The sequence below is a fragment of the Dreissena polymorpha genome, chromosome 4 (genome assembly GCF_020536995.1).
Source record: "Dreissena polymorpha isolate Duluth1 chromosome 4, UMN_Dpol_1.0, whole genome shotgun sequence".
Taxonomy (NCBI): domain Eukaryota; kingdom Metazoa; phylum Mollusca; class Bivalvia; order Myida; family Dreissenidae; genus Dreissena; species Dreissena polymorpha.
Window position 1 is genome coordinate 32,367,922 of NC_068358.1, and position 24,549 is coordinate 32,392,470.

Consider the following 24,549-nt stretch of genomic DNA (forward strand, 5'->3'; position numbering starts at 1 on the left):
CCCAACCTGTTTTGACGTCGTACACTCGGACGACATCGTCGCGGCACGTGGTCACGATGCGGTCGTCGTCAAGAAGATAAGCCCTGTACATATCCGTCATTTGGTCACTGTTTACTTTCTCGTACTGCAACTGTGTCTCTGTGTCGCACAGCTGAAATAGTTTCTTCTCTGAAACATAAATTAGAGCCTCGTTCTGATAAAACTGGGCTTAATGCATGTGCGTAAAGTGTCGTCCCTGATTAGCCTGTGCAGTCCGCAAAGGAAATGGGAGGACGGAAATTTAAAGAAAGTCTGCGATAACATTGAACGCTTTTACGGAAAGTTTCGTTTCCAGGAGGTAACCAAAATCTAGTCTGGCGGAAATTGTCCTCCCTGATAAGCATGCGCGGAATGCACATGCATAAAGTTCAGTTTTCACTGAACGAGTCTCATTAGATAAGCACCCTTATGTCAATTAGAATACAAACTCGGAAACGAGTTGTTATTTAATACCATATATTATTGAATATTGAGTTGACTTATTTTGATGGAAAGCGAGCTTTTGTATGTTATATGCAAATTCACAGGTACTATATTTTGAAATATTAATAGGTAGATGCCGCTGAATGGACCAGTATAATTCAATATCATTCCAGGGTCGATTTCACCGATTGTGTTGTAATAGCACAGTGGCCTATAATACACATAACATAATAATTGTCATGTTGTTAAATACCATTATTAAACAAGAAGATCTGATGCTCGCCGATAAAGAAACATATATTTGCGGAGATGGGAAAACAGCCTACTTTGTTCAATGTCCCAGCAGAGAAGATGATTTACTCTCAGTGAAAGCTGTTCGCCTGATTCCAAGCTAGTATGTGCGCTGAAGAACAAGCGCATGCTGTCTCGGGTAAACAACATGGAGGAGAAGAAGTCTGACTCATGCCGGGTGTCTGAAACCAGTGACCAACTTATTTATGCCTCGTTCAAGGATAACTGAGCTTAAAGCATGTAGTAAAGTTTCGTCCCAGATCAGCCTGTGCATTCCGCGCAGGTTAATCAAGAACGACACTTTTCACACGTGCATTTAAACCATTATTCACATAACGCGCTACTATAAGCTATACAGGCAATCAAAGCTATGAGAGCGTAGAAACACTGCTGTTGATTACATAATTATTTGTTTGAATACAACTGAATTTCTTCAACAGATTAACAAAAAGAAATATCAATGTGGTATCTTTTTATAAACCTCATAGCAGATTGAGCGTTTACAATAAACCGGTCTTAAAAAACAAACAAATTTGCAAAGTACACTAGATTGATCATATATGGTAAGCTAGTATGTAATGCGTACCCAGGAAAAGAAACGACGTTAACCTTAACAGAGATCGTACGACTCATGCCGCGAAATTCAAATATAAGTTTATTCCAGAAAGGTATATATACTGTCGACTCTCCTAAACGCACTGTCAAATATCTCATACATGTAAGAGTAAGTGACAAGGTCCATCAACACTATGGGTCCCTCGTCTACAGGAAATACATATTTATTAAAAAAATGAATTTCTGAAACAGTTTAGAACAATACGAAATAGAGTCATTGGTGTACACCATACGTTCATTTTTAACAGTCACTGTGGTTACTTCTTAGAAGCCTTATAGCAGATGGACCGAATACATAAGACCGACCTTGACAACAACATTTGTAAAGTGCACTGGCTTTATCATAAGTGGTATGCTAGTTTGTTATGTGTACACATAAAAAGAAACGATTCATATAATTAGTTGTACGATAAATGCCGTGAAATTCAAATGTTTGTTTTACTCGGAAAGGTAAAGATGCTCGGGTCTCCCCTCTACGTACTGTCAGATATCTCAGAGATGCAAGAGTAGGTGACAAGGTCCATCAACACAATGGGTCCCTCACGTACTCTCACTGCGGCGAGCGTCCCCGGTTCGTTCACCTTTAAAACATGAAGTTCAGCCACTCTCTGTGAGAACGGGGTTTATTGCTAGTGTCTTAACTGTCGTCCCAGATTAGCCTGTGGAGTCCACAAATGTAAAAAGGGAAGGAATGGAAGTTTAAAAGAAGTCTCTTCTTAGCGAAAATCCAGTTGAGGCGGAAAATGCCTGACTGCACAGGCTAATCTGGGACGTCACTTTACGCACATGCATTAAACCCTGTCTTCCTATGGCGAGGCTCCTTGGAGTTACCTTCCATCGAAGAAATATTTTCAACTATCTATGTTTGTTCGTTTATTTGCTTTTTTTCGCCGTTCCGACATATACAAGTCAGATTATGTCGGCTAGTTAGCAAACTCAAAGTGTTTCTGGGTCAACTGTTTCCACATTACTCCAATTTGGATAAGAGGTATGGGGAGAATGGCAGCAGTTATATGAACAAAGAACGCCGACACCACACGCGAATGTAAATTTTCGTGAATAAATTAACAAACACAATGCAATTAAGTTTTAAGATGTTTTTGCTTGCTTTAACATGTCTACAGGGGGCCTATGGCATAATCATTAGAAGGGTATAAAACTGACCACAACTTGTTGGACATCCTTCGTGTGTCCAGTTTTTATTATGGCGTCTATGCTGCCGTTTGTAATGTTGTACAATTTCACGTTCTTGCCACCACGGGACGTCACGAGGAGTTCTACAATGGAAAGATGACGTCATATATAAAGTGGGCGGAGCTGTAACTTGCAGTGACATTGCAATGGCCCCGAATCTTGCAGTTCGCAAAATGTCCAAGTCATGTTTATAATGAATTTGATTTTCAAGCAACGCTAAAAAGATATAGGATACAATGACCAAAATATGTTCTTATTTATAAAACGATTTGCACAGTCGTTAGAAGAATTAGTCCCAGTTTCGAAACCCGGACTTGCTTCACAATGATTCAACCTATAGAAATTCATATTTATAGTCTGAAATCTACAATTTGTATCAAGTAAGCTATCCCCGCATGGCAAAAGTGTCATGGCGATGGTTGCAATAATATGAAAACCTGCACAGATAAATGTGGACGGAACTTTACGCACATGAAATAAGTCCTGTTTTCTCAAAACGAATCTCAATTTCAACATTTTAACAATATTTGTACGTACGCTTCCGTTTGGTCACGATACAAACACTCTGTTTCGAGACTACACCCGGAAACACGATGCAGACGTCCATCTTTTCAATGTCGAACAAGTACAACTTCCGGTTTATTGCCATGACCACCGATCTATTGTCTGCTTTGTAAAAGGCTACGTTTTCAACGCCATCTCCCTCCTATTTGGAATATCGTTTCCAAGTCTGACACACAATATTTTTATGTTTTTTGAAACTTTTAATTAATTTGACTATTTTGTTATTAATCAAATTTTTCATTCACTTATGAACCGTATCGAATAACTTCGGGGTGTGTGCAAGATATTGCAAAAGACGAACGTATTAATAATTGCAGAAAAAATCATTACATAAAAGATTCTTATAAGTAATTTATTTGAAAACAAATGAGATATATATCTATATAACTCGTCGTCTTACTAGTACTCGACTGGCACGGTACTAAAGTCTGCCGACATCATACACGCCGACGACAGGCGTATGATTGTCCGTAACGAACAGCACATCCTGGTGAACAAGTGGGCAACAAAATAAAGCCCGTCGACTTACTAGTACGCTGACTGCGCGGTATTCCAGTTTGCCGACATCATACACGCCGACGACGATGGTCGGCGAGTCCTTTCCCGTCTTGCCGGTCACAAACAGTGCCTCCTGGTTGCCCAGCGGAAAACAATACCTGGTGCTAATTATAGAAGAGTTGATCGTTTTCTTCAATTATATTGCGGCGTTTTTTCACTTAATAGCGAGGACATTATTCTGATCTTAGCGCATGCGCTTCCGTTTGCTGTTCTATAGACACTATTCGTAAAATCCAACTGATATTATTGTAAAGGAATTTGATGAGCATAAACATTTCCATGACAAATTTCATAAAAATAAACGTTTATAAACAAGCTGTACTTTTTTGCAGTCATGAATCAGGAGGACGCAAAACAATCGCACAAAATGAAAACATGAACTCAATAAAATATAATAAATGACGCTGAAATCGAGATGAAGCCTGAAACGGAACACGACTATCTTGGCAGGCCTTAAAACAAGTAAAATTTAATTTAATATCAACCTCGCTTTGAGCAAATGGGACTTAATACATGTGCGTAAATTGTTGTCCCAGATTAACATGTGCAGTCCGCATAGGCTTATCACGGGCAACACTTTCCATTTTATTGTATTATAAATTTAAAGGAAATCTCTTCTTAACAAAACTACATTCTAGGCGGAAAGGCGGACAATGTCGTTCTTGTTTTGCCTGTGCGGACTGCAGATTGTAATTTGAGTTGACACTTTACGCACATGCATTAACTCTTTCAGTGCTGGAACCGAATTGTGAATGCCTTTCCAAACAGTTTGGATCCAGATGAGACGCCACAGAACGTGGCGTCTCATCAGGATCCAAACTGTTTGCTATTATCATATTATTCTTTGGAAAAAAAATCGAAGAAAATGCTAATTTTAGAAATTCAGCAGACGACATTTTAGCAGACGACAAATGTCCCAGCATGCAAAGGGTTAATTCGCGTTTTACCAGAGCGAGGCTCATGCATTTGTATTAAGATCGCTAGTTACACGATATATGTTATTGGCGCCAGCGTTCTGGCCTGCCGATCTGTGGTCCTCTTTTTGTCACGGGATCGATCCCACACCCTGAGGTTGTTGTCTTTTGTAATCGTTACCACCGTGAACATGTCAACAGTTCGCGCGTCGAGCAGTGCAATTTTGTGTTCCAGACAATCTTCCTCCTGTCGCAAAGAGCGGTGCACGACGCCGTGAAAATATGCCATATCTTGTAATCTTAATCTTTTATACAGGCCAAACCATAGTAGTTCAATTAATAACGTTTTTGATCTTAACCAAACATGTCACATTATTTATTTATTTATTTATATAATTTCTTTTTTATTTTTATTTTAAATGTTTTTTTATGTTTTCTTATTTTAAAGAAGAACTGACATATTTGACGTACACTGTTTTCGTTATGCCATCTGATGCGCTACTTTTTGTTACCTTGTTGCTTGTATAAACTTTTTTACTTGACCCCTAACAGGTTTCAAAGGAATAGTTACCTGCAGTGTGGCAGAGTTGACAAAGACAACGGAGAACCGGCTTGTATAGTAGATATATCTGCCGTCGGAAGAGTAGTTCATACTGTAGATGTGACGATCGCCTAAAGGAAGGAAAGTTATACAAATGATCCTCGCTCTCGGAAAACAGGGCAAACGGTCTGTTCATAAAGTGTCGTCCACGGGCTATTCAGGGGCGACACTTTCCGCCTAAATGGGACTTTTGCTGGAAAGAGACTTCTTTAAACGAAAAAAAATGAAGCGGAATGTGTCGTCCCTAATTACTGTGTGCGGACTGAACAGGCTTATCTGAGACCACACTTTACGCACAAGCAAGAAGTGCGGACTGCATAGGCTTATCTGGGACCACACTTTACGCACAAGCAAGAAGTGCGGACTGCATAGGCTTATCTGGGACCACACTTTACGCACAAGCAAGAAGTGCGGACTGCATAGGCTTATCTGGGACCACACTTCACGCACAAGCAAGAAGTGCGGACTGCACAGGCTTATCTGAGACCACACTTAACGCACAAGCAAGAAGTGCGGACTGCACCGGCTTATCTGAGACCACACTTTACGTACAAGCAAGAAGACCCGTTTTCCCAGAGCGAGGCTACAAATCATTTTTTATCTCAGTAAATACTTGTATACATATGTGCTCTTATAAACCAGTATTAATTAATCAATCAATATACGTACTTCAAACCATAAATGTCTCTATTTACATACTTGGAACAGAACGAAGACGATTGCCTTTGAAATCCGCAAACACGATTTCGCATTTAAACCTATTTGTGTACACGACGTGAGTTTCTTCTGGGGAGATGTCGAAAACTGTGATTTTAAGTACGTCATTCTGACTTTCTGTCAAATGGATCTTCTCAAAGCCTCTCCACCATGGCATCAAGGTCATGGAATCAAGGTCAAGGACACACAGGAAGTATTGATCGCCGTCTGTCACACCAACGTATCTGTCTCGACCTTTTCAGAATAAAGATAAGAAAAGATGTTTTCAATGTTCGTGCTTTAAGAAATGCTTCATTTTCAATATTTGTGTATTGACATACTAATGATATACATATACACTGAAGTAACTTTTCTCGCACAGGAAAACCGGGACGACACTTTCTGACTAAATTCTGAGTAACTGCATTTTGTCAGGAATTTATTAACTGTAGTCGGAATGAAACAACTTAGACAATTACAAGAAATGTGTTACTGTATGATTAAAAAAAAACAACAAACAAGACTTTGAAAGGTCAGTACTTATTAATGCATATTGACCAAACTACCACAAACCTGAAGGCTTGCTCATGCAGTTAAATGTTACTTCGTCACTCGATGACGTAAGAGTCTGCAACAGGCTGCCATTTGTGACGTCATATATGTAAAATCGTTTTCTAATTAGCTTGACGATCGTTTCTTTGCGTTTTCCAGCAGCGCAAAACGTATTAGTGGTGGTCCAAGAATCGCCATAGAACGGTATGTCAACACAGTGTTTACCTGCAAACAGGCTTGCGATAATGAAGGTTATATAATATTGTTCTTTACACCCTATTACATCGGAAACTTTGGAAGTAAAATCGAATCTATTTTATCACAAGAGCAAGTTCTTGATGTCTTTGGAGATGATCCGTTTAGCGCACCTCGACTGGGGATCGAACCTCGGGATAGACCTGTCGCAAAAAAACAACATATCGACTGCAGCATTGCAACCTTTTAAAGGTTGAAAGCAATTGCAGCGTGAAAACTACCAATGCTTTGCATTGACCGTTCCCATGCGGTTATCTCAGTTGTAATCGTGGTATGTTTGTATGTTTTTGGTTGATGTTACTGTTTTACATTTGAAGCATACACTTTCTTTGAGAGGTAAAATGTCGTTGTGTTTATGAATTTACATCGAATCACGACTGATTTTATGATGAAAATTATCCGACACTCTTTGTTATTTCATTACAACCTATGCTGTTTTATACTTGTTACATTTATGCTGTTTTATACATGTTACATTTATACACATGTTTATATAGTCGGTTCAAAAGCCTTAATGGCTTATGATGTTTATTTATGTCTTGCCGACTCAAAATAAATCTTATCTTATCTATCTTATCTTATCTTATCTTCATTTCAATATCATTGACTCGTCCAGGAAATGTGTCAGTAACCACCAACACCGTTGAATAACCGTTAAGTATCTGAAACGCAAACTCTTGATATTCTTTTTCCTAGTATATAGTGCATTTCGTATTCCAAATGCCTAAAGCATTACTGTTTTTTTAATCAATTTATATTGCTGATGTGTAATAAGAAAACAAATATAATATAATATAAAAATACACATTTCCATAGAGTGTACATGTATTTTATTTGCAATGCTCACCTGTTTGGAGTTCTTCTACTTTTAGTACTTTGTCCACTTCAATGGCAACCCACTCGTCACCATGACACAACGCGACCTTTCTGCACTGACCTTTACCCGTCGTCACCTCGCGTAGCAACCGCGGAGGTTCGACCTTCATGTTCCAGATTTTGATTTCACCCACCACGCCGACTAAAGAAGGTCAGGCTTTAATAATCTCTCGATATGAGACCATCTTGTTAAGCGTTTTACGTTTGATTTCAATTTATCACCAATTTATTTTGGTTTCGTTTCTGTAGATGACTGTGAATCATTTCATTTGTTTTCACACCATTAAGCGGTAAATACGGGTTTCTCTCGTGCAATATTTGTTTCATCGTTATGGCAATATGTGGCATCGATTACGCTTATATAAGGTGATTAAGAAAGTTCAAAACTGTAATAAAATATGCACTCGTACAATGTTTATACGTCAAAGAGAGCTTAACTAAGAACGTTAATTCAGTTTCGTAAAAAACAACAAACATCAACTACCGGTACTTTATTAAGTCACACCAACACGTATAACGCACCTGTGATGACGTAAGTTCCGCATGACGTCATGGTCATCAAATCAAGGCTAGATGTGTGCACGTGGATGATGTGTAGCAGCTGACCCCCGGGACGCTCCAGGATGTTGACATCGGGCTCGAACCACACTTTAGAGCTGTATTCACGTAAGCGCTGCTTGAACTCGGCTGTTGCCTGAAACAAAAACAATAATCGATCGAGCCGCGTCATGCGAATATTGGTCGTATGACGATTGCGCAGTCTGGTCAGAAGTTGTTCTGTCCGCTATAAAGTCACGCGAGATTTCTTGATGTCATTATAGACAATCCGAGAATCGATAAATTGACCGCCGCCATATTGGCAATCACGTGACCCGCTGATCCTGACGGTACTGAAGAATTTGGCAGATTACAGCGTAATCGCAGTGTACACCCGCTTTATTCAAATAAACATTAAACAGTACTTAATGACTTCGCACAGTAGGATTGAAACAATTGGAACATGAAACCAAGTGTCGTTTTGTTAAATATCCTTAATAAATATAAGTTAAATAAGAAATATACACTATACATTTATAAAATATGTGTGTCTGCAACAATATTCAGTAACAGCACGTAATGTTTAAGGCCAAGTTTGCTTTTTAAAGCATACCTTTCAGAAATGCCTATGTATAAAATGTAATGATTTCTTTATCGAATAAAATTATTCAATGAAAATTGTAAAGTTTATAGAAATATCTCAAGTCTGAAGTAAACGTTGCGATCTCAGCGTAAATAGTGCCGAAAATAGTAATTGGCGAAACTTTGAAAGATTTCAGACCGAGGTAGACAATTTTATTGAAAAGTAGATATTTGCCTTTGTTTAAGCCAGTATTATTTCTTATAAAATGCCGTACTTCTATTGTTCCGGAGATACTCAATACGAACTCGTTTATGTTAAAAGACCGAAGCCGACTTTCTTTATTGAATAGTACATAATTTTGTGTGTCAAAACATTTTCCATTTCGCTATTAATATTTCCTTTGTAAGTGTCATTTCAAAGACAAGACTATTGGCAAGCAATAAAAGTCCCCTACCGGCTCCACCATTGTCAGAAATTCCACAATTGTCAGAATATTTTTTTATTTGTTGCCATAGCAACCAGAATTTTTGACGTAGGCACAAAATGAAATGACATTCATAATGTCCATATTGCCATCAATCCATGTTCCAAGTTTCATGAAAATATATTAAGAACTTTTAAAGTCATCGCAGGATCCAGAAAAACACCATTTTCAGCAGTATTTCTAGTCTGTTTGTTGCCATAGCAACCATAATTTCAGACGTAGGAACAAAATGAAATATTGTGCATAATGTCCATATTGCCATCTATCCATGTTCCAAGTTTCATGAAAAAATATTACTTTTAAAGTTATCGCAGGATCCAGAAAACCACCATTTTCATCATTATTTGTAGTCTATTTGTTGCCATAGCAACCAGTATTTTTGACGTAGGAACAAAATGAAATAACGTGCATAATGTCCATATTGCCATCTATCTATGTTTCAGGTTTCATGAAAAAATATTCAGAACTTTTAAAGTTATCGCAGGATATAGAAAAAACACCATTTTCAGCAGTATTTCTAGTCTATCATTTGCCATAGTAACAAGAAATTTTGGCGTAGGAACAAAATGAAATGACGTGCATAATGTCCATATTGCCATCTATCCATGTTTCAAGTTTTATGAAAACATATTAAGAACTTTTAAAGTTATCGCAGGATCCAGAAAAAAACACCATTTTCAGCAGTATTTCTAGTCTATTTGTGGCCATAGCAACCACAATTTTTGACGTAGGAACAAAATAAAATGACGTGCATAATGTCCATATTGCCATCTATCCATATTCCAAGTTTCATGAAAAAATATTAAGAACTTTAAGAGTTATCGCAGGATCCAGAAAAAAAAACACAATTTTTAGCAGTATTTCTAGTCTATTCGTTGCAATAGCAATTTTTGACGTAGGAACAAAATGAAATGACATGCATAATGTCCATATTGCCATCTATCCATATTCCAAGTTTCATGAAAAAATATTGAGAACTTTTAGAGTTATCGCAGGATTCAGAAAAAACACCATTTTCAGCAGTATTTCTAGTCTATTTGTTGCCAAAGCAACCACAATTTTTGACGTAGGAACAAAATGAAATGACGTGCATAATGTCCATATTGCCATCTATCCATATTCCAAGTTTCATCAAAAAATATTAAGAACTTTTAGAGTTATCGCAGGATCCAGAAAAGTGTGACGGACTGACGGACTGACGGATACAAAACCATAAGTCCCCTCCGGTGAAACCGGTAGGGGACTTATAATATAAAATTCTATAGCCGAAATGAAGTTTGTGATTCTAAATTTGGTCCGGAAATATTTATTAGCGAACCTCTATAAGATTTCAGGTATAGGCAAACTTTTTTTAAAACTTAATGTATGTATCTGGTTGAGTCTAAAACTAAAGTGCTTTTAAGCAATTTCTTTTATTTAAAAGTCGCTCTCAAGCTAATACAAAAATCACTAGCCGGATATGAATTTTGTGATTCTAACTGAACAAGTACCGGAGGTATTCATTTGCAAAACTGTGTAAAATGTCAGAACATGGCATACTTTTTATTGAAAAGGACATATCAGCTTTTGCCTATAACTTTCTTATATAATTATTTAAATAACGTTTAACATGTTATATCAAAGTTTATAGTCTGAAAAAAAACACACTTTTTTAGGCTGTTCTCAATATTTTCTAAACTGATTTCATTATTTATTAAATTTTCTTAATAACATCTTTATTCATGATAAGCATGTTCAACATGAAAAATACGGAGCCTTAAATAAACTTTAATAGTTCCAATTGTGTTTTCTAGACTTCCTAAACTTGTGTCTTTATTAAATTTTCGTAATAGTCTAAATTTACGATTAAAAAATAAAAACACGATAAAATAAGTGAATTTGCTTCGTTTATTACGGATGATTAATTTCAGTTAGATAAAGGTCTTGGAAAAATAAGCAAAACAAGACTATTGCCAAGCAATAAAAGTCCCCTACCAGCTCCACCTTGTCAGAAATTCCACCATTGTCAGATTTTTTTTTAAAACACGACACCACCCGCTTTTATGGACTTTGTCGTTAAAAGGAAATCTCTTCTAAACGCAAATCAAGTTTCGGCGGACTGCACAGGCTAATCTGGGACGACACTTTACGCACATGAATTAAGACCAGTTTTCTTAGAACGAGTGTCATATGAGTCCGGCTTCAAACCTCGTTGTCCTCCAGGCGCCCGAGTAGCTGTGGCACGAACTGAACCGGATCCGTTTGAAGTCCCTTCCGGGAGAGCAGAAGCGCCTCCAGGATGTTCTTGATCAGGGAATCCCCCGGAAACGCCGCTTTGGCCGCCGTGAAGTCGTCTAAGAGCGCCCTGATATAACCGTGAGAAACATGCGTGAATTACATACTTTTAATACGTGTTTGGCTCATGTTCCAGTGTTAATACAAGAGACAGTGTTTTTGTTTATTTTGACAGTAAAAACATATACTATTATCTATCTTCATATGTATTTTAAAGAAAAGCTTAAACTAATACCGAGCAAAGCTTACTTACTTATTTGTTAAGAGCTATATATAATGTTCCCATAAGAAACTCAAACAATCTAAATTAAAGTGAGACTACACGATTTTTATATGTGTTAAATTGTAATACATGCATATTGATAAAACCATGTTACAATAACACAAAAAAGGCAAGAATTTTTTTACATTGAAGACGAATTTCATTAAATGCAGCAAAGACAAATTAGCGCCCCGAGCCGATTGTGACAAACCTATTTCGTACATATTTTCCTACAATAACCGAAGCATTCGTCTTTCTATTAGGATCGGAGTAAGTGTTCGTGTGAGGTATAAATAGATATCGTTGCAGGAAATTAAAATGATCCGTAAAACACAATAGTGTCTTTGTGTCGTATGAACGAATCTGCACTAAATCTAAATTTAGATTCACATCGTACATGCATGATATACATGCTGGCGAATTCGACTGTACAGACATTTTCGATTTCAGAATTAAATATCTGGCTTATTTAGCATTTTTCGACACATGTTCGTCTTAACTTTAATTTTTATTGAAATATGTGTATAATAAGTATTTTACACATTTTATATAAATTCATAAATATTTGACAAAATCGTGCAGTCTCACATAAACGTTTATTTTAACAGGTAAAAAAAGTCATTTTATCTGCCTACAATTACATCAGGTAACAAAGTCCACATACAATAGTTACAGTGGTATCGATGACAGTAAACAACAACTAAAACCAATGATAGAGGTAAGTAATTATAACAAACGTTGTAACATTTCTTAACCATAAAACTTACTCAACAGGAAGTGCGTGTAACTTAGCAACGCAGAAGTGCACGTTGGCGAGACACTCCTTCTTGAGAAGGTCAACGTGACCCGCGTGCAGGCGGTGATAGGGCAGATTGTTGAGAGCCCGTATGTTGTAGTCATCCTCTCCGAAGAGAAGGGGCTGTGACGTCACATAGCGGTCCCCTTCTATAACCTCCCCTTTAGCGTTCGTGTACGGCTTTTTTCTTCCTGGAATAAAACACTTTAAAGCTTATTTTAGCATTGTTCTCAGAAAACTGGCCTTTATGCATGTGCGTAAAGTGTCTTCCAGATTAACCTCTGCAGTCAGCAATATCCGCCTTAACTGAATTTTCGCTAAGAAGAGACTTACTTTAAACAAAAAAATACCTTAAAACGGAAAGTGTCGTTCCTGATTAGCCTGTGTAGACTGCACAGGCTTATCTGGGACGACACTGTATACGCACATGCACTAAGTCCGGTTTTCCTACAGCGATACTTTGATAGATACTCCCGAGCTAGCACATGAATTTTGTTACATGTATTTTCGGTGAAAATTTCGATATTACAGGGAGTGATTTAATAATAACAATATTAAAATTCTCTATTTAAAAACGACTTGCGTCAATTGGAAAATAATGAAACTTTTAAAAATTAATGAATACGATAATGTTCCACATTATACTTCTATATTTGAGGGAAAAAATATCAAAGACTCACATAGCAAATTGCGCCTGATTGAAAAATCTACGTATATTTTCATTTTTGCATACTTGTTATTGTGATTATGTTTCTGATGTAACGACTGACTGTCCATACATATCATAATTATGCTCAATAATACCTTTGGCCCAGGTTCCCGCGAAGAAATCAGCTAGGTTACCATGGAGACCCTTGTTCTGCGCATCATCTGCGCAGTAGCGCTCGTGTGCAGCTTCCGTAAACTGACGGTGGTACCAGTTTAACACGCGCGCACCGTCTGCACCGCGCTCAACTGCGGTGAAAAAACAACCACACATCTGCTAATTATAGTCAATCACAGAGCATTGAAATAAATACGCGCAGTGTGTATGTAGTACATGTACTTTTTAAGTGCATTGACTTGTTACATGCAGAATGTAGCTAATTTACCACTCCCGCTAATGCTAAATTCATAACAAGTCACTTAAAACAAGAAATATCTTTTAAAAAGATATACGGCGTTGATTGTGGTCGATGTTTATGAACGATCAAAAGTTATCTCTATGAGATAAAAAGTAGCGGATGCCTTTTTTCTGCGCAGTTCTTAGCTACATCATAAGCAAATCAATTACGGGGTGTTGCGCCAGATTTCGTGGCTTATTTTGCTTTATGTGATATTATTACTCAGATATCTATATTTACAGAATAGAAAAACACAAGAAACATGAAAATAAACGATTGCATATAGGTCAGCCGGCAATACTCGAATCTTATTTAATTGCATAATTATAGTATAGTGAATTAGTGTGCTCATGCTTAATAAACTGGTCTAAATGGATAAATATTTCTAATTATTTTTATCAAAATTGGTCCTTATCATGCAAATGTTAAAACCATATTAAAAATCGATGATTGACATACCACAATAATATCGCCGAATATCTCTATTTAGTATCTTTCTGATCAAAACAGACTTCAAGTGCACAAAGTTTACGAGACGGCGTTTATATAAAGATTTCTGCAACTGACCGCAAACTGACCTTGATACCTTGCGGATTGGAATGCAATGCATTACAGTCAGTACGTTATTGTCAGTAAGACCGGTGTAACACAATGATCGCAACCCCTTCTGCGAACTGCGGTGATGAACTGTATATAAACTCTGACTTTCACAAATGGCCGGGAGTTGACCCGAAACCTCGCGGGTTGCAATGCAATGCAAGTAAGTACTAAATATGACAACATAGCTACTAGTATAAACGCTTTTGCGCTGGTAATTCTCTGAAAATAAAAGGTGAACGCACAAACTGTATTTATGTCGAAAATTGATTGTAAAACTGTTCTATCTATTGAGCCTTTTCATTAGAGATAAAATTGTTTCATGCAGTAAAACAGTGTTACAAAGACGCGGATATGTTTCCAATGTTATGGTGTTATACTCAAATCAGCCAATGGAATAAATGAAGTGTATTCATTCGTACCTAGCCGCGGGAAATTTTATTTGAGTATTATTGGACACTTACAAAGGTCAAGTCAGGGTGAAAAGCTGGCTTATTCAGCTAACGCCGAAAAATATTGAACTAAGTTCTTAAGGCAGACGTTCAACCGCGTTGCGATAAACGCTTTATCTTAATTTCAATAATATGCAACGTTGATAATGCATTGGAAATCCCAATATAAATCGCCCAAGTACATATAACATCATTATCTTTTCAACAGCTCAACGTTCGTAAAACATGCAATTCAAACAAGAAAATAACAGTATGGTTTAGTACCGATATATTGGTCGATGTCCGTCCGTATGCGCACGAGAAGTAGAGGTGGCAGTCTGCGCATGGGCGGCGTCCAGTAGGTGTAGACGTCATACAACACGTCATCAAGCTCCGCCTCAGTGATTCCGTTATTGGCTGAAGTAAATATCCATGTTGAACTGGATTTTTGCTAAACAGAGACTTCTTTAATGTGCTTGCAAGTAGATCAACACGGAGGCCTCGTTCTTGGACAGCTGGTCTTAATGCATATGCGAAAAGTGTCGTCCCAGACATGCATGTGTAGTCAATACAGGCTAATCAGGGAAGACATTTTCTGCTTTTATTCCTGAGTAAAATATATCTTCTGAACGAAATTCCAGTCAAAGCCGATTTGGGTGAATGAATCCCAGTTAACCCAGAACAAGACTCAAGTGACTCAACCCCCACCTAAGGTAAGATATCCTAAGGCGCGGCACACCAATATCCGGCCGTGCAGTTTCTCCAGACGACCGAACAGGAAGTCGACAGCGGTGCGGACTGTCGTCTGCAGTACTGTCCGTGACGGCGGGTCGAACGAGCGCCAAAGCATTGCTTCGTCAAACGACAGCTGACAAGATTTGAAAAAAAATGTCGGCATAGCGTTATACAAAATAATGCATTGAAAATACCTAGCTTTGTAATATCTGGTGTGCATCAAACGTTCAAATTTCTTCTAACTTAAAACGTGTCGACTAATATGCATCTGATTTAAGACTTTTAGGACAGTACGGTTATAACTTAGTATCACCCATGAGATTAATAAAAAAACAGAAAAAAATCCCTCTTAATTCAAATATGATTTACTGACTTAAACGTTTTTTGCTGGACATTGTGTGTAAGTTGAAAAATACAACCAGCACTTTGAAAATGTTTATCTTTCAAAAATAATGTTTTGTTTTTGCCCGATTTAGCGTCAAAATTCTTTGTTCGTTGTATTCGAATTTCCTAGGTGGATTGTCCTCATTTTCCTATTGTTGAACCTTTCCAGAGCTGCGTGCATTCACCTTTAAGAACAGCGGTGTCGGGCACTTCCGGAAAGTGCTCAGCAGGAGGTCCATCTGGGGTGGAGTCAACTTCCGGTTCCGTTTCTCCGCCCACGACGACACTATGCTGTGCGCGTCCCTCTCACCTAGTTCCGGGACCTGTATAAACCTTTCCGCGTCAGGAAATAATTTCTATAAAAGACGGCAAATATGTAAATATGTATAAAAGAATAGTCAAACATTTTGCCTTACCTGAATCATTTCAAGAACGTACACGCCGGTTTATGTGTTGTTTTTTAAGTTGAAGATCTACACAGATTTAGATGTCGTTTGGTATTAAACAAATGTTATCTATTCCTCATAGACAAATCAAATTTCAAAAATGTTTAAATCCACATGGCAGCATAAATAAATTACTAAATAAATGATAATTATCATTAAATAACTTTTAAAAGACAATGTTTTTGGTCTTCTCATTTCTATACAACTGTTGAATATTAAGTATTAATGTAGGTTCGTGTGTAGCCCTTCATAACTGACAATTATGGATAAGAATTCGCCCTTACATTGAATTTTATCTTTATACGAGTACACTTGTTGCCTTTTTGAACGCTCCGATACCTTGAGGGCCGGAAACGCCTCATATTTTTCCTCCGGAAGTGAGGACACGATGATCTTGCAGTGTGGCGGCAGGTGAACCGGAAGCCACATCAAAGAGCGGCCATTGTGCGAGGTGTCCAGCTGGTCAAGAGAATCCAAGATGACCACGAGTGGACACTCTGCCATTCCTTGCTTTAAGAGCAGATTCAACTGGTCTTTTAGAAGGTCAACGGTCTGAAAAAGAGAAACTATTGTTAAGAATCCACTTTACGAATTATCTTTGCATGAATCAATAACAGAAAGGAGTTTTATTTATATAATTAGTATGGTACCTGATATACATATGAGTCACGCCTTTAGAAAATTAGGTTTAATGCATGTGCTAAAGTGTCGTCCCTTGGTAGCATGTGCTGTCCGTTTAGGCTAATTATGAAGGACACTTACACTTAATATTCGTGTGAAATAAACATCCTTTATCTGAAAACTTCCATAATATCGTACTGCACAGGCTGATATGGAACGCACATGCATTTAGTCACTTTTTTCCAGAACGAGGATCATATGCAAGTAATTAACCTGGGACTGGCATTATAAAACATTTAAGACTGTACGACCAGATTTATAATGTAAGCATTAAAAAAATCAAAGAATTCAAATCTAAAGAAAAACAAGAAACAAGCAATACAAAGAATAAGACAAGTAAGAAAATGTGATTTGTTATGATGATGATGATGTGAAGGAGGAGTGGGGAGGAGGAGGATGATCATTAAGACGACGACGACAATGATGATGATGATGATGAGTGTTGTGATAATATCGATGGTTCTGATGAAATTAATGAAGATGATAAATATGACGATAGTAAAGATGATGATGATGATGACGATGATGATGATGATAGTGATGAGGCTGAGGATGATGATGATGAGGCTGATAATGATGATGATGATGAGAATGAGGATATGATGATAAGGAGGAGGAGGAGAAGAAGGAGGATGTGGATGACGACCATTAAGACGACTACGACGATGATAAAGATGACTGTTGTGATTATAATGATGTTTCTGATGAAGATGATGCAGATGATAAATATGACGATGATAATAATGTTGGTGATGATGATGATGATAAAGATGAAGAAAAAGAAGAACAAGATGAAGAAAAAATGATGATAATGATAGTGATGATGATGATAAAAATGATGGTGTTAATAATGATAATGATGATGATGATAATGATGATGATGATGATGATGATGACGATGATGATGATGATGATGATGATGCTGCTGCTGCTGCTGCTGCTGATGATGATGATGGCGCCGATAATGATGGCGAAGTTTATGATAATATTTACCAGTCCGGCTTGAAGGCTTTGATTATCCAGCATACTCAGTTGATGCACCAGACTTTGTAGCAGAGGCAGAACGGAAGAACTCGCAACGGTTGTACCGAGAAACCTGCGGCTCAGAGAAATGTGCGTTATTTGAAGTGTGTTCACGTTTTCAGGTACATTAGAATAATGGACCCGCGTTCTGGGAAAACTTGGCTTAATATATAGGCGTTATGGGTCGTCCCAGATTAGCCTGTGCAGTACGCACATGCTCATCAAGGACGAAACTTTCCGCTTTCATGGACTGTTTCATTTAAATGAAGTGTCTTCTAAACAAAAAGCCGCTCTAGACGAAAGTGTCGTCCCAAATAAGGACGTGTGGATTGCACTTGGTTAAATTTATGAATAATCCGTTGTGTGTAAATTAGCGAGTAAATGGACGCATTGGTGAGTTTATATCTAATAATAGAGAGGGCATCACCATATACTGCTAACGGGGTACGCATAAATAATAACTCGACTTTATTTTGTTTCTGCGTGTACAATTTATTCGTACACATCTCTAACAACAAAAAACATTGAAGATAAATATGTCATTATCTGCATTCTAACCGACGAGTTATAAAAATGAAAAGGACCCTGATTTAAAAGGTTAAAAAATTGATGTAAACTTATGAACACTTGATCTATTTTTATTTATAAAGGTCTATCAAAAATACGTGAAATAAAGGAAGTCGATCTGATAACACAACTTTGTATCTTTCATTACATCGGTAAAATTACCAGTTCAAAATTGTTGAATTAAGCGATCTTTCATATAGGGAACCTTATTTTAAACAGTTTAAAACAAATGCTGCGTTTTCAACTTTTCAGTTATTGTATTATTCGCGCTCGAGTGTGAGCGTGTGTGTGTGCGTGTGTTAGTGCGTGCGTGCGTGTGTGTGTGTGTGTGTGTGTGTGTGTGTGTGTGTGTGTGTGTGTGTGTGTGTGTGTGTGTGTGTGTGTGTGTGTGTGTGTGTGTGTGTGTGTGTGTGTGTGTGTGTGTGTGTGTGTGTGTGTGTGTGTGTGTGTGTGTGTGTGTGTGTGTGTGTGTGTGTGTGTGTGTGTGTGTGTGTGTGTGTGTGTGTGTGTGTGTGTGTGTGTGTGTGTGTGTGTGTGTGTGTATGTTTATTGAATCTTTTAACCTTCCGTTCCGAGGAAGCTCAAGATATACTCAAGTCGGCCCGGCATAAGTTACCTTAACACGAGCTTGGGCGTCTTGGCCAGCCAGGTTTTGCACAGTTTCGCCGCCATCGCCAGGATGGAAGTTTTTCCCGTTCCACTGATCCCGTGCACAACGAGCGGGGCCGCTGTCGATGTGTCCAGCAGGTAGGATTCGATCCGCTGCAAGAGAAGAGTTTACAGTGGCGACGGCAACAATTGAGGGTAAACTGGGCTTAATGCATGTGCGTTAAGTGCCATCGCAGTTTCGCCTGTGCAGTCCGCACAGGCTAATCAAGAACAACTATTTCCGCCTATACCTGGATTTTCGTTTTTAAGAGACCTCATATTAATGAAAAAAAATATTCGAAAATGACGTCCGTGATAAGCCAGTACGGACTGCACAGGTTAATTTGGAATGAAATTTAGTGCACATGAATTAAGCCCTGTTTTCCTGGAGCGAGGCTCATATCTTAAGTCATAAACTTCCCACGTTTTGTCATTGCTTCATGTTAAACTATAATAATTTAACATCCACGTTCGTTAAACTGGTAGGTGGGAAATTGCTCATGATTCCCCAAATTGATAGTAATGCAATTTTGAAAGGATGAACATATTCGCGCGCACCTCCAGCGTCTCTGTTATATGTACACAAATAATATATTAAAGCTCTAATATAGGAAAGACTTACCACACGCAGCCACTAATTAAGTCCACTATACAGATGCTTATTAAGATATTCATTTGTGCCAATTTGTTTCCGGTAACCGCTTTGTCTGGGACAGTTGGAGGATCCTTTATTTAAAACCCATTACACAATTCGTTAAACTAGTAGGTGGGAAATTGCTCATGATTCCCAGATTGATAGTAATGCAATTTTGAAAGGATGAAAATATGCGCGCGCACCTCCAGCGTCTCTGTACGTCCATGGAACTCGGCGCACTTGGACTGACACAACCGGATGTGCTGCAGACATTCCTCGGTTAGCTTGTCGTGCAGGAGATATCGATTCCGAATAGCCTGAGTCGTCAGGGAGATCATGTTGTCCGTGAAGTCCTTGCAGAGGCGCGCCAGATACTTCCGGTGCTCTTCGCTGGTATCAGGATCGATCCCTGCAGCGCAAATCGGATGTGCTTAATACTTACACGTCATACGTTTATTCAATTAAATTTGAACATGAATTAACAAATCAAGCAATCTCAGAATATAAATTGGAAACGAAGAAATTGTCTTGATATTTATTGAATTGCATTGAAGGTGTACATGTTTATTAACAAATTTTGTTTACTCGTCCGCACAAACAATCCCAATTAGGACAACACTGTAACTGTTAATGTTATTTAGTTTTTACGCGTAATGCGTTTGATTGTCAGTGGTAAAGGGTAAGTGAATGCATACACAACCAGCCTTTGTGCTCCCGACATACCTTCTGGGCCAACCCAGTGCACGTTGTAGTGAAAGATCTGGTCTGAATGCAGGCGCCGCTCCATCCGGTGCTCCTTGAGTTCCCGCAACATCCGGTGAGCCTTTTCCACCTTCTCTTGAGCACCCTGGCACTTTGCAATACATCTGAACGTATTATCACATGACAACACACACTGTACGTGAACAAGTGCATATATTTGACATAATGAACCACTTGACTGAACAAACCACGTGACAAAACACACAACATGACCACGTAAAAATACGTGACAGGACGAAACACGCGACAAAACAAATCAAGTGACAACATACTCTTTGAGCATGTTATTGTATGTGATAGAATGAACCACGTGACAGAACAAACCACGTAAGAACATACTTCGTGAGAACGTGACTATACGCGACAGAATAAACCACGTTGCAGAACGAACCAGGTAACAAAACACTCTTTGAGCATGTGATTGTATGTGACAGAATGAACCGGTGATAGAACGAACCACGTGAGAACATACTTCGTGAGAACGTGACTATACGCGACAGAATAAACCACGTTGCAGAACAAACCAGGTAACAACACACATTACGTTAGCACGTGACTATGCGTGACAGAATGAACCACATGACAGAATAAACCACGTGACAACACACACTTCGTGACAACGTAAAAATACGCGAAAGGATAAAACATGTGACAGAACGAACCACATGAGAATACACACTACGTGAGCATGTAATTGTATGTGACATAATAAACGACGTGACAGAACGAACCACGTAAAACGCGTCTAAACGCGACAGAATAAGCCACGTTACATAACTTGCCACGTGACAACACACACTACGTGAACATGTGATTATACGCGACAGAATAAACAACGTTACAGAACAAACTACGTGACAACAAACACTACGTGAGCACGTGACTGTATGTGACAGAATAAACCACGTGAGAAGACACACTACGTGAGCACGTAACCGTCTGTGACAGAAATAACAACATACACTACGTGAGCACGTGGCTATACGTGACGAAATGAACAATGTGACAACATGCACTACGGAAGCACGTGACTATACGTGACAGAACGAACAACGTGACAACACACAGTACGTGAGGACTTTAAAATACGTGACAGATTGAACAACGTAACGACATACACTACATGAGCATGTGACTATACGTGACAAAATGAACCACGCGACAACGCACAAAACGTGAACATTTGACTTTACGTGAAAGATTGAACCCCTTGACAATACGCACTACGTGAGCACGTGACTTTACTTGACATAATGAACCACGTGTTATAATGATCCACGTGAAAACAAGCACTACATGAGCTCGTGACAATACGTGATAGCACGAATTACGTGATAGAAGGAAGAACGTGGCAACACACACTACGTGAGCATGTGACTATACGTGGCAGATTTAACCCCGTGACAATACACTGCGTAAACACGTGACTATACGTTACATAAAAAACCAGCTGACAACATACCCTACTTGAGCACGTGACTAAACGTGACATTATGAATCACGTGACCGCATGATTAATGTGACGACAACAATAACTGCGTCACAACACGAACTACGTGATAAAAATGAATACGCGACCATATGAATCGTTTGAGTCAATGCATTACCATTTTCAATCCAACTCGGCTCATCAATCATTCGAAAGATCACAAAAACAATACGAAAAGCCGTTATGCAAAAGTAAAATATTCCTTATAGAATAGGCACGACCTTAAGATACGAAAACAACGATGTACGCATTTATCGCACGTGTTTACATAGAGAGTCTCGCTCTTGGAAAACTGGGCATAATGCACGAGCGCAAAGTATCGTCCCAGATTTGCCTGTGCAGTCCGGAAATGCTAATCGGTGATGACACTTTCCGCTTACACTACGCCTGTGCTGAATGCAAAGCCTTATCTGGGGCAACCCTTTACGCGCTTGCATTGATCCCGAGGCTCATATACTTTATAATACATATTCGTGCGCATGCGCTCACCGGTATATCTAGAAAGTGCGTAGCTGCTCTCCTGGCGGTCGATGTCTTCGATGTTCCGGCGCAGCCAGATGGCCTGCCTGGCGATGGAGTCCTCCGCCTTGAGCAGGCCTTCCTCCACTTCCGCCTCCGTCACTATAGCAACGAACATCACCAGTATTCAACGTATTGAATTTGAAGCTTACATACATGTACATGCTCACTTCTCCTTCTAATGAAATGTATCATATTTGTATTACCTTCTTATCTTTTTTATTTGTTTGTGAAACACAAACCAATTTATAAATCTCGCAAAGTTTTTCACTTTCATATTGTAAACTAACTGTATGAAAATACGTTACTTTAACTACCGAATCAATTATTAAAGCCAGTAAAATTAATATATCGCATTTGAATGTTTTTATACGCATGCAAATAATCTTGTGTATTGTAACGATTGTAAATAAAAGTGTTTTAAAACAACACCGCCACCACCACCAACAACAAACCAAAACAAACAAAATTACACCGGTATTCACCATACCCTGGGTAGAAGACTGGACTTAGACTCCGAATTAAAATACTAAAACGCTTGCGTTCGCAGATATGCTGGAAATCAAATGATCATATGCAATGGTACATCAGTATACCGGAAATTATGTACTTCCGGGCCGTTTCCTGGTCGAACACCCTGGTGGCGGCTGACTCCAGAGCGTGCTGCATTTGCTCGCTCTCCTTCCACCACTGATGGCATGTAACGAACAAAACGTGTGAAGCATTGGAAGACTGTATGACCAGCGTCATGCAAACATGGGTATTATGCCATATGCGGAAAGCGTAGCTCCAGACGAGTCTGCACATTCGCAGACTTCGTTGTCCGCTTATGATACCACGAAACCTTGCGTGACATGAAACCGGACAGCTTAAGCCGTGTATACATTAAGACGAAATTTCGCATGACGCGGCTCATATATAAATCATGTAAGGAATACGCCTGTTCTCGCTATCGATATAACAAAATAGTAAATGGGTGGTATCTGTTGTACATTAATGTTATTGAACAGTATTAAATCAATATGTTTTTATTACAACAATGTTGCATAATGATATTACAGTTTGAAATTTAAGCTAAGGTATTACGTCAAAAAGATTTACAACTATAAACCAAAACTGTGGTACATATGTGTATATCTTTTGTTGCAATATTTTCAATGCTTTATTACAAATATAAATGAGATAATTATGTAGTGATTTGTGACATAGTAAGAGTCTTTAGACAAATCATTTATGAAAAGAACACGCGACATAAACTACTAAAAATATCGGCCTATAAAAGTACTATACGAACCTGCTCTTTGCCGACTTTCTGCCTGTCTCTGTCCATGCTTATGAAATCCGGCAAGTGCGTGCTGATGGATGCGAGGATGTAAGCGGGAGGAACCGCGTTGTCGTCCCGGGAATACCACCTACAGGGGAACGCATTTCGCACCTGAGGCTGCATTATTCGAGGACCCGGAGTGTGTCCTAGCACTCCAACCTTATTAACTTACAAGATTTACAAACGTTTGGACGAATTTTGAATAATTGCTGCAATTTCCAGCTATTTAGTTCTTTTTTTAATATTGTCGATTTCGGTGTAGTGGGGAGGGGGGAAGCCGGAGTTCCCGAAGGAAATCCCACCTGTCCGGTATGATGAACACCAACCAAACTCACATGCTTCCGGGTACGGGGATTGAAACTTAGTCGCCGAGGTGAGGAGTGGTGACAAGCGCGTGTATCAAAAACTGCGCTAACCGGACAACCTGATTTTTATATTTTGGATTGAAGTAAAAAAATCATAGCTGTCCTTAAAGTATGTACCCGATGAAATCTTCTTGTGAAAACACCAAGATACACTACACCCCACTACACCGAAATCGACAATATTAAAAAAAGAACTAAATAGCTGGAAATTGCAGCAATTATTCAAAATTCGTCCAAACGTTTGTAAATCTTGTAAGTTAATAAGGTTGGAGTGCTAGGACACACTCCGGGTCCTCGAATAATGCAGCCTCAGGTGCGAAATGCGTT

At 38.7% G+C, this 24,549-nt stretch overlaps 1 protein-coding gene across 1 annotated transcript; it reads right to left on the reverse strand.

Moving 5' to 3' along the window:
- Nucleotides 1-1,914: 1,914 nt before the first annotated feature.
- On the reverse strand, nt 1,915-23,945 carry LOC127879201 (NACHT domain- and WD repeat-containing protein 1-like). Its single transcript, XM_052425900.1, has 21 exons — nt 23,828-23,945; nt 23,130-23,223; nt 22,504-22,635; nt 20,487-20,616; nt 19,967-20,172; nt 19,098-19,243; nt 17,885-17,987; nt 16,550-16,762; nt 15,950-16,120; nt 15,354-15,513; nt 14,931-15,062; nt 13,319-13,468; nt 12,486-12,705; nt 11,370-11,526; nt 8,101-8,272; nt 7,550-7,720; nt 6,469-6,672; nt 5,899-6,150; nt 5,170-5,270; nt 2,533-4,845; nt 1,915-1,949 (listed from the first exon to the last, which is right to left on the reverse strand). The coding sequence occupies exons 4-20, from the start codon at nt 20,575-20,577 to the stop codon at nt 4,669-4,671; spliced, it is 2,826 nt and encodes a 941-aa protein (XP_052281860.1). The 5' UTR covers nt 20,578-20,616; nt 22,504-22,635; nt 23,130-23,223; nt 23,828-23,945; the 3' UTR covers nt 1,915-1,949; nt 2,533-4,668.
- Between the last annotated feature and the right edge of the window lie 604 nt (nt 23,946-24,549).